Source organism: Callorhinus ursinus, unplaced genomic scaffold (genome assembly GCF_003265705.2).
Source record: "Callorhinus ursinus isolate GAN/ISIS: 27379988/994484 unplaced genomic scaffold, GSC_fseal_2.0 scaffold26, whole genome shotgun sequence".
NCBI lineage: Eukaryota > Metazoa > Chordata > Mammalia > Carnivora > Otariidae > Callorhinus > Callorhinus ursinus.
This window is the reverse complement of record NW_027397088.1, coordinates 17,548,535-17,563,834: the sequence shown is the minus strand read 5'-3', so window position 1 is coordinate 17,563,834 and position 15,300 is coordinate 17,548,535. Positions and strand designations below refer to the sequence as shown.

The 15,300-nt window shown below is 36.5% G+C and overlaps 1 protein-coding gene across 6 annotated transcripts in view; it reads left to right on the top strand.

Moving 5' to 3' along the window:
* The window catches only part of NUP153 (nucleoporin 153), an 82,355-nt gene that overhangs the window by 29,983 nt on the left and 37,072 nt on the right, over positions 1 to 15,300 (top strand). For all 6 annotated transcript variants that reach the window (XM_025891279.2, XM_073877622.1, XM_025891275.2 and 3 more), the window contains 7 exons: positions 3,058 to 3,306; positions 3,424 to 3,563; positions 3,645 to 3,773; positions 10,227 to 10,343; positions 10,437 to 10,481; positions 10,592 to 10,648; positions 12,849 to 12,995. In XM_025891279.2, coding sequence (XP_025747064.1) covers positions 3,129 to 3,306; positions 3,424 to 3,563; positions 3,645 to 3,773; positions 10,227 to 10,343; positions 10,437 to 10,481; positions 10,592 to 10,648; positions 12,849 to 12,995 — 813 coding nt within the window. In that variant the 5' untranslated portion in view covers positions 3,058 to 3,128. The remainder of the gene's footprint in view (positions 1 to 3,057; positions 3,307 to 3,423; positions 3,564 to 3,644; positions 3,774 to 10,226; positions 10,344 to 10,436; positions 10,482 to 10,591; positions 10,649 to 12,848; positions 12,996 to 15,300) is intronic.

Sequence of the window (15,300 nt, the reverse complement as noted above, 5' to 3'; positions counted from 1 at the left end):
AGCACTTCCCTTTTTAAAATCTTTTAACTGGGGGCACCTGGGTGGCTCAGTCAGTTAAGCGTCTGCCTTTGGCTCAGGTCATGATCTCTGGGTCCTGGGATGGAGCCCCACACATCGGGGCTCCCTGCTCCAGGGAGTCTGCTTTTCCCTCTGCCCCTCCCCCACTCATGCCCTCTCTCAAATAAATAAAATCTTAAAAAAAAAAAATCTTTTAGCTTTAGTGTGATCCAGATCAATTTTAACGAGTCTGTTAGGAACTTACTTATTTTTATTTTATTTTTTTAAGATTTATTTAGAGAGCACAAGGGGGATGGGCAGGGGGAGAGAATCTCAAGCAGACTCCCCACTGAGCGCAGAGCCCAACATGGGGCTGGATCTTAAAACCCTGAGATCCCAACCTGAGCTGAAACCAAGAGTTAAATGCTCAGCCGGCTGTGCCACCCAGGCACCCCTAAAATACTTATTTTAAAGCCTTTGTTAAGGTTAAATTGGCTATCTTATATTCAATTCCTATTGACTGTTTTTTCCCCTCACTATTGATCGCATTTTTGTTATATCAAATAGTTTCTGCCTAAATATTGTCATTTTGAATAATATATGTAAACATTCTGGATGCTGTTATCTTCCCGTGAGGAGTATTGATTCTTGTTTGATCAGGCAGTTGTTATTAAATGATCATTTTGAACTTTGTAAACTTAGATTTATGTTTTGTTAATGTGTATCTCTGGAAGGTCCAAGGTGTTTAATTTCCTTGAAGTGGTAGGACTTAGCCTCCAAACTGTTTCCCCTCTGGCTTTTAGGATGAGTCTACTGTAGGTCTTGTCCTAGGACATTATCCCTAGTCTCAAGGGGAAGCGTTTCCAACATCTTAGGTGAATGCCATGGATTTTAAGGAGGTGCTTATAAAAGAGATATCTAAGTTTTGGCCACACTGTAGCTTCTGTGTGCTTAGCACTGCTTCTTGCCCCCTAGCATTGCTTACCTCCTGGTGTCTGTTTTCTCAACTCTGTAGCAGCTGGTATTTGGTAAAGCCTTAAATGGTCTTACTCTGTGCATGGATAGCCCATTCATTCTCTGGATGCTCCCATTTGGACTTCTGAAGGCCCCGCCCTAACCAGTTTTCTACAGTCCAGTGCCCCATTCTGATTTCTGCCTGTCATGTTCTGCTTGGACTCCAGTTTTCTCTTCCAGGTCCGAAAATATCCCTAGGTAGAGAGCGGGGTAGTGATAGGGCTCACTTTTTGAGTTTTCTACTTATTTTGAGTTTTTCTATTTTTGAGTGCTGTTTTCTGTTGTCTGAAAGATGTCTCATGTTTTGTCCAGTTTAATAACTTTAAATTATAGTAGAAGGGCTAGTCTGGAGGCCCAGTTATTCCAGCCTAACTGTTAAGTCTTTTGTATACTTGACAAATGATTTTAAAGTTCTTGAAGATATACCTAAGATGAACAGAGATTCTGAAAAAGAATAAAGGGAATGGGGGGGGTAGGTTGGAGTAACTTTTATAGTTACTAAATGTGTTCCAAAGTTAGAGTAGGTAAAACATTATTGTACTGGTACAGATAATCGGGAAAGGAGTGAAAAGCCTTTGGAATTTAGTATTGTGGTAGTGGTGGCTTCTCTATCAGTGATTAAAAGATAGCTTATTTAAGAAGGTTATTTTAGAATATGAACAGGCTAACCACTTGGAAAACAAGCTGAATCATTCGTTCACTACTACATCATAACTGATTCCAGGTGCACTCAAGATTAAACATGATACTGACATAAAAGTAATGGTACAGTACCAAAAAAATGAGCAAAATTTTAAATTTCTTATAGTCTTGGTAAAAGTCTTTGTAAACAAGGTACAGGTTATTTTTTGTACTGCAAAAGACACCATCAACAAAATGAATAGGTTCAACCAATGGTGAAAAATTAGTTGTAATATTTCAGATCATATCACAGTATCTTACTGATCAAAAATTAGATTTTACTAAGCTTAATAGTAAGAGGGACTGTATCAGTAAGCAGTTAATAGAAGAAATATAAATGACCAATGAATATAGAGAAGAATGCTCAATATCCCTCTCATTTAAGTAAATGCAAATAAAATGATGCCATTTGACATAGTAGATTGACAGAAATCAGAAAAGGTTAATATCCAGTGTTAGAGAGGATGGTGGAAATGTCCACTGTCATTTGCTGTTTGTGGGAGTATAACTTGACAGGATCATAGTATGTCTCATAAGCAGAAATGAGCACACGCTCTGATCCAGTCCAGACAAGCAGTTTCACATATCAATGTTCATCCCATTGAATCTCATACCTTGGATACTTAGGCATCTTTAGGGGCCCAATTTAGGCTTACAGAATCAGATATTTTTGTGGATAGCTTAAAAGTGTTTAATAATTTGTCTTCATGTTTCTGTCATATTCTTAGAGAACCATGGATTAATCCAAAAGAATACTCTGAAAAGTATGCGGATATCAGTGCATATTTGTTCGATGGAGCATTGGGAAAATAATCACATAAATATAATCAGTGACTATGATAAAATACAATGTGGTCTTTAAAGGGAATGCTTTGTATATAGAGACAATTATATTGGTAAACAGAAAAACAAGTCCTAGAACTGGATGCATGGTGTGATTATATAATTAGGGAAAACATGTATGCACATAAAATATCTGGGAGGATATACAGATTTAATAGTGGTTATGTCTGGAGGAACCAGACATCCTTTTTGTTTCATGACTTTCTTATATAGCTTCTTTGATTTTATTTTTTACGAGCAAGTTTTGTAATACCAATTCAAGGAAAATAAAGGACCATGCACTTTTAGAAGTTGTATGTGAACCCTGAAACATGGTTTGATACTAGGTTAAGTAAGTTCTTTGTGGTTAGATGAAACCTTGTTTGGCTAAAGAATAGCATAAATTGGGCTTATCATGGGAGGCTTCAGTGACTTGCATTGAAGCTATATTTATTATATATGTTTTTTTAAACACCATTTTGTTGTAATATTGTATTTTTCTAAGCTGTATTTTCATAATATTAATGCTTTTTTTTTTTTAAGAACCCTCAACAACTAGTACTTCTTCAAATTACCCAGATGTATTAACAAGGCCTTCTCTTCATCGGAGCCATATGAATTTCTCCATGTTGGAATCTCCTGCATTACACTGTCAGCCCTCCACATCCTCGGCATTCCCAATTGGCAGTTCTGGATTTTCCCTTGTAAAGGAAATTAAAGATTCTACCTCTCAGCATGATGATGATAACATCTCAACTACCAGTGGTTTTTCTTCAAGAGCTTCTGATAAAGGTATTCTTGGTATTTGGTAGCGAAGTTAAATTTCATGGGATAGGTTTTTTTCTGACTTGTAATTTCCATTCTCTTGTAATTAGTGCTCTTACTATGCAGTGAATATTTTTGTTTCAGATGTAGCTGTTACAAAGAACACTTCATTGCCACCTCTGTGGTCCCCAGAGGCTGAACGTACTCCCTCACTCTCACAGCACACTGCCACCAGCTCAAAAAAACCAGCATTCAACTTATCTGCCTTTGGAACACTTTCCCCTGTGAGTACTAATACAATTTGATTTAATCACATTAGGTTTGAGTGTTTATTGCTCATAATTTATTGTTGTGTTTCTGTGCAGTCACTTGGGAATTCTTCAATCCTTAAAACAAGTCAGCTTGGAGATTCTCCTTTTTATCCTGGAAAAACAACGTATGGTGGGGCAGCAGCTGCTGTAAGACAGCCTAAACTACGAAACACACCGTATCAGGTTGGTTTGAATAGGAGAAGGACTGGGAACCTAAAAATAATGATAATAATAATAATTGACAAGTAACTGATGGACCTCAAATGGAGTTGTGGCTCAGTTATTTTTTTGGTAAAGTAATAGAACTGTGGATTAGAAACATTCTTTTCATTTAGGGACTGTCTGAACATTATTTTAGACCTAAGTGAATATTTATTCATTACATTTTTGAGTGTGTTATATGCGTCTGTGCTTCAGGAATTAATTTAGGAGTTAATATTTCTTTTTTAAAAAAATTGAGGTGTAAATTATAGTAAAATTTACCCTTATTAGAGTAATTGAATTTTAACAGAATACATACAGTTGTGTACCCACTCTGCAAAGTATTGAATAAACATTTCCATCACCCCAAGTGTTACCTTATGTCTCTCTGTAGTTGACCCCTCTTTCTGCTTTCCACCCTCTGGCAACCACCGATCTGTTTTCTTTCCCTGTAGTTTTGATGTTTCCAGAACGTCATTTAAATTTAATCAGTACAGTTTCTAGCCTTTTGAATATGGTTGTTCTACTTAGTGTAATGCATCTGAGATTAATACATATTTTTGCCTTTATCAGTAGTTCCTTTTATTGCTGAGGTGTAATTTGTTTATTCATTCACTTGTGAAAGGACACTTGGGTTGTTTCTGATTTGGGGCAGTTGTGATTAAAGTGGTTATGAACATTTTGTGTGAACATAAATTTTCATTTCTGTTGGGTAAATACCTAGAAGTTGGCTGCTGGGTCTTATGGGGTAAGTATACATTAAACTTTATAATAAATTGCCACACTGATTTCCAGAATGGCTGGTACCACTTTGCATTCTCAGCAGTGAATGTTCTGGGCAGCACTTGTCATCAGTTCTTTGTTTTTTGTTTTTTTTTTATTTTAGCCATTCTAATAGGCATGTAGTGGTAACTCCACATTACTGTGGTTTTTATTTATGAAACTGAGCATCATTTTGTGTGCCTCTCTGCCATAAATGTATCATTTTTAGTGAAACATCTGTTCAAATCTTTTGCCCATTTTTTGTTTTAAAGGTTTATTTATTGGAGCGCCTGGGTGGCTCAGTTGGTTAAGTGCCTTCTGCTCAGATCATGATCTCAGGGTCCTGGGATTGAGCTCCGCATTGGGCTCCCTGCTCCGCGGGAAGCCTGCTTCTCCCTCTCCCATTCCCCTTGTTTGTGTTCCTTTTCTCACTGTGTCTCTCTCTGTCAAATAAATAAATAAAATCTCACACAAAAAAAGATTTATTTATTTTTAGAGAGAGTGTGAACGCACGTGAAGCGGGGGAGGGGCAGAGGGAGAGACTCTCAAGCAGACTCCCAACTGAGCCAGGAGCCCAGTGTGGGGCTTGATCTCATGACCTGGAGATCATGACCTGAGCCAACAAGAGTCAGACACTCAACCAGCTGAATTACCCAGGTTCCCTTTGCCCATTTTTTAATAGGGTTTTTTTTTTTACTAATGAGTTTTGAGAGAATATGTTATTCCTTTATTAAGTCCTTTATTAGATATATGTTGTGCAAACCTCTTCTCCCATTCCCTGGCTTAAGGCTTTTGAAGAGAAGTTTTTTACTTTTGTTGGCATTCAGTATGTTTTATTTTTCCTTATATGGTTCGTGCTTTTGGTGTAGTATGACATATTTGCCTAAGCTAGGGTCACAGACTTCTATGTTTTCTAGAGGCTTTATAGTTTTAGGTTTTAATTTAGTCTTGTGATCTGTTGTGTTTTAATTTTTTTTTTTAAGATTTTATTTATTTATTTGACAGAGACACAGTGAGAGAGGGAACACAAGCAGGGGGAGTGGGAGAGGGAGAAGCAGGCTTCCTGCTGAGCAGGGAGCCCGATGCGGGGCTCAATCCCAGGACTCTGGGATCATGACCTGAGCCCAAGGCAGACGCTTAACGACTGAACCACATCCAGGCGCCCCTGTTTTGTGTTAATTTTTATGTATCATGTCATGAGGTAGGGATCAAGATTTTTTTTTTTTAACATAAGGGGTGTCCAATTTTTCTAGTACCGAGAAAGTTTATACATTCTACATTGCTTTGCCTTTGCATCTTTGTTTGAAAATCACTTGACCATATGTGTGGCTTGACTTTTTATTATTCATTAATATGAATATGGCTTGACTATTACAAATGATACATTTATGGCAGATGGCATTATTATCTTGACTTTTTATTATTTTCTATTTCTGTGTATCCTTTCGCGAACTCTAAGCTCTCTTGATTACTATAGCTTCACAGTAATCTTGAAATCACGAATGTGAGTCCTCCAACTTGGTTCCTTTACAAGTTTGTTTTGGCTTTCCTAGATCTTTTGCTTTTTCATAATTTTAGAATCACATTACCAGTTTCTGCAATTTACTGGAATTTTGATTAGGATTGCATTGGGTATAAAGATGAATTTTGGGGAGAATATACATCTTAATAAACTTGAATCTCCCAATTCTTGAACACAGCATGGCTCTCCATTTATTTGTCTTTTTGAAATTTCTTTTATCAGTGTTTTGTAGTATTCATCACACAGAGCTTGCACATATTTTGTTAGATTTATACCTAAGTATTTCATGTTATTTGATACTAGCTGAGATGCAATAGCCCAAATAGTCTATTCAGTAAATTGAATATGTAGTTAAGATACCTTCCAGCAAAGAAAACATTAGGCTCAGATAACTTCATTGGTGAATTCTACCAAACATTTAAGAAAGAATACCAATTCTTCACAAACTTTTCCATATAATGGGAGGGTACTCTTCCCATTGTATTTATGAGGCCAACATTACCCTGATACTGAAACCAGACAGAGGCATTACAAGAAAGCCACAGACCAGTATTTCTAATGAATTACAGACCCAAACCTTCTCTGCAGATATTTGCAAATTGAATCTAGCATATATAAAAAGGATACTATTTCATGATCAAGTAGGGTTTATCCCAGGAATGCAAGGTTGGCTCAACATTTGAAAATTAATGTCATCTACCATGTAAACAAACTAAAGAGTAAAAAGCACATGAACATCTCCACAGATGCATAAAACACATTTGACAAGATTTAGTGTCCGTGCATGATAAAAATTTTCTGTAGCCCAAGGAATAAATGGGGATCTCCTCAGCCTGTTAAATGGTATCTATAGAAGATCTTCAGCTAGTGTCATACTAATGGTGAAAGATTGAATACTCTCCTCAGGTCAGGAAGAGAACAAGGATGTCTGCTTGCGCTGCTACTGTGTAATGCTATACTGCAGGTCCTAGCCAGCAAGAAAGAAATGAAAGGCATAGACATTGTGCTTATCTGTGTAGGAAAAAAAGCCTAAGAAGTACAAAAAAAAAAAAAAGTTATCAGAACTTGTGAGTTTAGCAAGATCACAGGATACAAGGTCAATATACAAAATCAGTTGTATTTACATATGTATTAGCAAAGAACAAGTAGAAATTGATAACTTTAAAAAATAAATTCAAGGTGAATTCCACCATTCTATGTTTTACCTTAAAAGAGTTTTTTGAAGCTCATAAAAATTGTTTTGTTGTGTATGTTATTGTGCTTTTACAGATTTTGACAGTTTAAAGATGGAGAAGTAATTATACTTACAGTATGTGGGCTTTGGGGAGGGGAGTCTGTGGGAAGACGATAGTCCGTAACAAACAGCAAGGACATAGAAACAAGTATATTTTAAGATTTTGTCTTGTTTTTAGTTTCTTTCCTAATTAGAGGATGATTTCATGTATATAGTTAACAGTAATTAGGAGTTTTATTTCTGAAAGTGTTCATGAAGGGCAATATTTTGTTATTTCAGAAAGTGTTAACTGGATGTTGGAGTTACACAGGGAGCTTTTTCTAGAGCTTAAACTGGATATTACTCCTTTAAACATTTTTTTAAAGTTAAAATAATAGTTAAGCATGTTAGTAGAAGATAAGATGATGCAAGCCTATGATTCATAGAATAGTCCAAGTTAGAGTATATTCTTGCTATTTCTTCGTTTCTTTCTTACATTGAATCTTATACTTTTTAATGCTAAGTCATGACATACCCTTAAAATCCTTCTCAGCACAGGCTTCCAAATGTTTATCATTGACATTTGGGATGAATCTATTACTCCTTTCCTAGAGTGTTAGAGCTGGGAGATAAAATAAAGATTCTCTAATTCAGTTCCATTTTATTGATTAGTGAATTGAGGCCCTGAGTGGCCAGTGGCCAGTAGAATCCAGTGACAGAACAGACTATCATATTTTCCTAGAGGGTTTTAATGTTGCGTCATGTTTGCCAAAGCTTTTGGCCTCAATAGCAATCCTTAATGGGCATCAAGTTCTTAGTAAAACTAATGGAGAATATTGTAGCTACTCTGAAAATGTCATCAATGTTTGGTATCAGAGAAACATTATTTATAAAGTAGTTATTATGGTTCAGTTTTTCAGACATTATGAGCTATTTGTAGAAACTGGGTTGTTTCGATTGTGATAATATCTTTATATATATCAAGCATTGCCAAATTGTTTTGTGGTAGTCGCTTGGTTATTGGATTGTTGTAATGCACTCTTGAGAAAAGAAAGTGTTTTAATTGGAATTTGTAAACATTGCTTGCATATTAAAGGGTGCTTAACTATTCTTTATAAGGTGTTATCCTTAACTCCAATTTTAAGAAAGTTAAAGATCATGAAGAAATAGCCTGAGTGTTTAAAATTTTTCTTATGTCAATATTTGAGAAATGAGTTAGTTTAAAAATTTAAATTTCCGCTTTCTGCCTGTGGACGCCGCCGAGTAAGCATCGTTAAAGTCTTCCCTCCCACCGCCTGCCGTCATGTCTAAGTCAGAGTCTCCCAAAGAGCCTGAACAGCTGCGGAAGCTCTTCATCGGAGGTTTGAGCTTTGAAACAACCGATGAGAGTCTGAGGAGCCATTTTGAGCAATGGGGAACGCTTATGGACTGTGTGGTAATGAGAGATCCAAACACCAAGTGCTCCAGAGGCTTTGGGTTTGTCACGTATGCCACTGTGGAGGAGGTGGATGCAGCTGTGAACGCAAGGCCACACAAGGTGGATGGAAGAGTTGTGGAACCAAAGAGGGCATCTCAAGGAAGATTCTCAAAGACCTGATGCCCACTTAACTGTGAAAAAGATTTTTGTTGGTGGCATTAAAGAAGACACTGAAGAACATCACCTAAGAGATTATTTTGAACAGTATGGGAAAATTGAAGTGATCGAGATCATGACTGACCAAGGCAGTGGCAAAAAGAGAGGTTTTGCTTTTGTAACATTTGATGACCATGACTCTGTAGACAAGATTGTCATTCAAAAATACCATACCGTGAATGGCCACAACTGTGAAGTAAGGAAAGCCCTATCTAAGCAAGAGATGGCTAGTGCTTCATCCAGCCAAAGAGGTCGAAGTGGTTCTGGAAACTTGGTGGTGGTCGTGGAGGTGGTTTTGGTGGGAATGACAACTTTGGTCGTGGAGGGAACTTCAGTGGTCGAGGTGGCTTTGGTGGCAGTCAAGGTGGTGGTGGATATGGTGGCAGTGGGGATGGCTATAACGGATTGGGTAATGATGGAAGCAACTTTGGAGGTGGCGGAAGCTATAATGATTTTGGCAGTTACAACAGTCAGTCCTCAAATTTTGGGCCCATGAAAGGAAATTTTGGAGGCAGAAGCTCTGGCCCCTATGGTGGTGGAGGCCAATACTTTGCCAAACCACGAAACCAAGGTGGCTGTTGTGATTCCAGCAGCAGCAGTAGCTATGGCAGTGGCAGAAGGTTTTAATTACTGCCAGGAAACAAAGTTTAGCAGGAGAGGAGAGCCAGAGGAGGGATGGGGAAGCTACAGGTTACAACAGATTTGTGAAGTCAGCCAAGCACAGTGGTGGCAGGGCGTAGCTGCTACAAAGAAGACCTGTTTTAGGGGCGCCTGGGTGGCTTAGTCATTAAGCGTCTGCCCTTGACTCAGGTCATGATCCCAGGGCTCTGGGATCGAGTTCCGCTCCACAGGAAGCCTGCTGCTCCCTCTCCCACTCCCCCTGCTTGTGTTCCCTCTCTCGCTGTGTCTCTCTCTGTCAAATAAATAAAATCTTTAAAAATAAATAAATATCAGGGATAAATGGCTCAAGGTAATGCCAAAACTTTATACCAGTGATCTCACTTTACCCATTTAACATAGCTGCAGATGTGTAGCGTGATGTGTGCTATCCTGTTTGTTTCTGATTGTAAAAGTAAAGGTATAAAGAAAAAAAGTTGAACTTAATGCTTAATTGGCTTTTCAGTAAGGGTATAAAGAAAAAAAGTTGAACTTAATGCTTAATGACACCACCTAGAGATAATTGCTATTACCACATTAATCCTATTTCTCTTTGGATATCCATTTTGTTTTCTAAATTTTTTCATTTCCTGAAATATGTGCTTTAGAGTTACCATCCAAAAAAATCATACAGTGTTTTCTTTATAGGCACCAGTCAAAAGACAGATGAAAGCTAAGCAGCTCAGTGCACAATCCTATGGTGTGACCAGTTCAACAGCTCGGCGAATATTGCAGTCATTAGAGAAGATGTCAAGCCCTCTAGCGGTAAATTTTTAGAATCACAATTAGATGCGTATGTGTGACAAAATTTGAGTTTCTTGAAAAATCTTAATTTTGTTACTGTTTCAATATTAACAGGATGCAAAAAGAATTCCATCTATTGTTTCTTCTCCCTTGAATTCTGTAAGTTGACTTTTAAACCTTTTTTTAGAGATATATTTTTATATATTGGTGATGAAAGTCATATTTTTCAAAATTTCCAATCTATTCTAATAGTATTTTTACTTTTTTAGCCTCTGGATAGGAGTGGAATAGATACCACTGCAGACTTTCAGACCAAAAGGGAAAGGGTAAAACTTTTGCATTTTATTAAAGTTTCAGCAGTTTTGTTGTATTTATTTTTAAATTAGTAAATAAACAAATTGAATTTGATAGTCATTAGGGAACATGTTTGAAAGATAAGATTGTTTTACTTGGACATTGTAGCTTCTTATGAGGGCCTGCCTTAGCACAGTGCTGTAAGTGCAGTAAATGCTCAGTCAATATTTTTTGGTTATTTGGCATTTCCATCTTCAGCATCTTGGTAGTCAGTGAGTAACTCTTACCTTCCGTTAAAAGTAGGAGTAAACAGTGCTTGAAGTGCTTTGTAATTGTAGAAGTTCAGTGAACTAAAACCCTCACTGAACATTGTAAACTTTACTCATTTAACAAACATGTCAAATCCATTGTGTGTAATAGAATTTCAAATTGCTAGATCTTTCATTAGTCAGCCAAAACACTGTTCCAAGGTATGGGAACTAGTACAAAATATAAGTTATAGTATCTTGATAAGACTTTTAGTGTGTTCTATTTGGTTAAAATTAGCTCTGGAGGTTACTGTGGGAACAATAAAATGCTTGATAGAGTTAAAGAGGTCTATTTTTTGTTAGTTATACTTGTGGTTAGTTAAGTGTCCTTCAGGGAAGCAGATTCCCAGATCCTTACTTGTGAAAGCATTTATTGCAACACCAGTTTCCCCCAGACGTAACTGAAATGATCATAATTTTCTGACGTAATTGTATGTGAGATATTGGTAAATTATAATTATTTTTACTGAAATTTTGCAGAAGGCTAATACTGAGGGGTTTTGGGCAGATAGTGTTGCTTTACAATTTTTAAAATTACCTAGATGTTTGTAATCAGGCAAGAGGGAATCTGTTATTAGCCACTGTGATGGGATTAATTTATGGCATTAGTTGCTTTTCTCAAACTCCTGTTTTATATTAGATTGTTTAAAAAGAAGTAAATGTACAAAAAAAGAGAGAAGTAAATGTAAAAAGCTGTGCCATAATACAAGTTCTCATTGATTAAAGTTTTATTAAAGGTTGAGTATAGTATCAATAGAATTTTATTAATGGGTGTTAGGCTATATAAAGGCCAGAATACAATATTGTAGTTCATGTTTCACAGATGTTATCAGAACAGTCTACAAAATAGACTCTCATTGAGTTGTAAGATCACAGTTGTGATGGAGGGGTTAGGGAAGAGCTAGTACACAGAGGCTCTGCCTTGGAAACCAGTGTTGTTCACAGCTGCTGCAGAGTGAAAGGACTGTATTCACAGTATTACGGTCTTTGGACAGAGTAGAAGTTCTTGGCTTTATAGTCCTCTTACACCAACAGAACTTTTACTGTGTTTCCTTGTTGCAAAAGACTGTTGACAAAACACTTGTGTGCTTAGGTAATAATGCCAGTTTATTTTAGGATTTGGAATTCTTTTTTTCTCCTTTAAATTTTTTCTTGTTATGTTAATCACCATACATTACATCATTAGTTTTGGATGTAGTGTTCCATGATTCATTGTTTGTGCATAACACCCAGTGCTCTATGCAGAATGTGCCCTCTTTAATACCCATCACCAGGTTAACCCATCCCCCCACCCCCCTCCCCTCTAGAACCCTCAGTTTGTTTTTCAGAGTCCATCATCTCTCATGGTTTGTCTCCCCCTCCGATTTACCCCCCTAAAATTTGGAATTCTTAACAGAGTTTTACTGTTAATTAACAGACTTTTGCCTTAGTTTTTAAATAACAATAGAGGAAAATTAACTTGGAGAGAAGTTTGCTCATTTTTCCCAATTATTTTCATAGCTAGTTTAAAAATAATCTTATTTCCAGTTGAAGGATATCTAAAAAGTAATTTGGGGAAAATGTGGCAAAATCAGTTTTAGTTTCTGTGTTTAAAATTCAACCTGTAAAAGCTTAGATTTGTAGAACAGTTTTGAATATAGTTTCCATTTTGTACATGTGTACATATATGTGAAAAGTCATTCAGTCTAGAATAAAATAGTCTATGAAACCATTTGGAAGTTTATATATAGGTTTATAAATATATGTACCTTTGGTTCTGTTACTATCAGTTTTTCCTTTTAGTATTTGAGCTCTCTGCGTATTTCTCTAAGAAGTATTCATGGTCTCTAGGTGACATTAACTATTGCCAAATAATTTTTAGATATGTGTCACTGATACGTATATGAAAATAAAGGTTTGTTTTTGATTTCTGATTACCTATAAGGTGGACTCTCAGTATCCCCCTGTTCAGAGACTCATGACCCCAAAGCCAGTTTCCATAGCAGCAAATCGAACTGTTTATTTTAAACCATCTCTGACCCCGTCTGGTGAATTAAGGAAGACCAATCAAAGAATAGATAAAAAGCACAGTGTGAGTATGTGTTTATTTTCACTCGTTTTTGAATATTAATTAAAATGAGTAAGAATAAATAAGATGCAAGTACTCTCCTATTCCAGTCTAACAGCTAGATAATGCATAAAGTTTGTGTTAGTGATTACAAATTGGTATGCCTTTCAAATGGCTAGTACCTTGATCAAATCCTAAATTAGTATTTACTAGTAACACTAGTATGTGCTCATGGTTTAGATTAAATAATTTTGCCAGAATTGCTTTATCTGTGTGTTTTGTTTGTATTATTGTTGAACTGTTTGAAAACAAGATGTCACATATCTGTTCATCCCTAAGTACTTTGTGCAATTCCTAAGTACTTTCTTCTATATTATCATATCTGAAGAAATTAATGTTTGTTTCTTCCTAATATTGTATAATATCTAGACCACACTCCAGTGTTGTTTATAGTTGCTTTTTTGAATCAGAATCCAAGCAAATTTCACACATTGCTTTGGTTTTGTCTTTCTAGATCGCAAGCCTTGACCTTCACCACATTGTTGTTGTTTTAAAGTAACTGCTGTATTGAGATATAATTCACATACTGTACCACTCACCTATTTGAAGAGTACAGTGGGGCAGTGGTTTTTAGTATATTCAGAGTTGTTCAGTCATCACCATAGTCAGTTTTAGAACAGTGTTCTCACCATTCTCCCCACCCTCCCAAAATCTAATACCTGTGAGCAGTCACTCCTCAGCCCCTCCTCTCCGGCCCTGAGCAACCACTGATCTCTCTGGATGTGCTTATTCTGGACATTTCATATAAATGGAGTTTTAAAATATGTGGTCCTTTGTGACTGACTTATTTCACTTAGCATAATGTTTCCGAGGTTCATCCATGTCATAGTGTTCATCAGAACTTTATTCCTTTTTATATGGCTGAATAATATTTCGTTGTTTGGATATACAAGATTTTGTTTATCCTTTCATCAGTTGAGAGACATTTGGGTTATTTTTACTTTTTGACTGTAATGAATAATACTGCTGTGAATGTTTGTGTACAGGTATTTTGTAGTCATATGTTGTTATTTTTCTGGGATTTGTACCTAAGAGCAGAATTGCTAGGCAAAATTGGTTTTTGAAGAGACCAGGATAGTTGTCTTAAAATGTCCCATGTTTGGGTTTGTTTGTTTTCTTGTGCTATTTAGCTAAAGTGTATTTTATTGTATTTATTATATTTACATAGTATCTTACTATTTATGCTTTTACTTATATTTAATCTCGTTTGATCTTCATAACCTAATTTATTAAAAACTTTCAAACTAAAGTTGAGGGAATAGTACAGTATTTACCCATTATTCCTTGATTCACCAGTCATTAACACTTTGTCATATTTGCTTTATTTAAAATTTAAAAAATACTTTGAATATAACTTTGGACTTACAGACTTTGTAAGAGCAATTATACGACTTCAAAGTTTACTATATTCTAACTTTACTGTGTATTTCTTAGAGATAGGGAATTCCCGTAATGTGTAATAAATGCAGAATAATTATCAAAACCAGATACTTAATATTGTACAATACTATTATCTAATGTACAGATTTTGTTTAGATGTTGCCAGTTGTCCCAGAAGAAAAAAATTCAAGATTATGTATGCATTTAGTTTTCTTTCTTTCTTTCTTTCTTTCTTTTTTTTAAGATTTTATTTATTTGAGAGACAGAGAGAGAGAGAGTGCAAGCAAGCATGAGCAGGGCAGAGGGAGAGGGACAAGCAGACTCCCGGATGAGCAGGGAGCCCAACGTGGGGCTTGATCCCAGGACCCTGGGATCATGACCTGAGACAGAGGCAGACACTTGACCTACTGAACCACCCACGCGCCCCTGCATTTAGTTTTCATGTCTCTTCATCTCCCTTAGTCTAGAACAGTTCCTTAGGGTTTTTTGTTTTTGTATTTCATAACATTGATATTTCTAAAGTAGAAATAAGTTACTGTGTAGAATGTCCTGCAATTTGGAAATGTCTAATGTTTCCTCATAATTAGATTCCAGTTAGGTCCTTTTTATTTTATTTTTTATTTTAGAGTGTGTGCAAGCACGAGGAGGGTTGGAGGAAGAGGAGAGAATCTCAAGCAGACTGTGCACTGAGTGTGGAGCCTGACACGGGGCTTGATCTCAACGACCCTGAGATCATGACCTGAGCTCAAACCAAGAGTCGGGTGCTTAACCGACTGAGCCCCCCAGGGGCCCCCCAGTTACTTACTTTGGTAATAATATCAAAGACCAGATGCTGAGCTCTTCTCAGTCTGTCGTGTCAAGAAGTACCTGCTACAATTCATCTCATTAT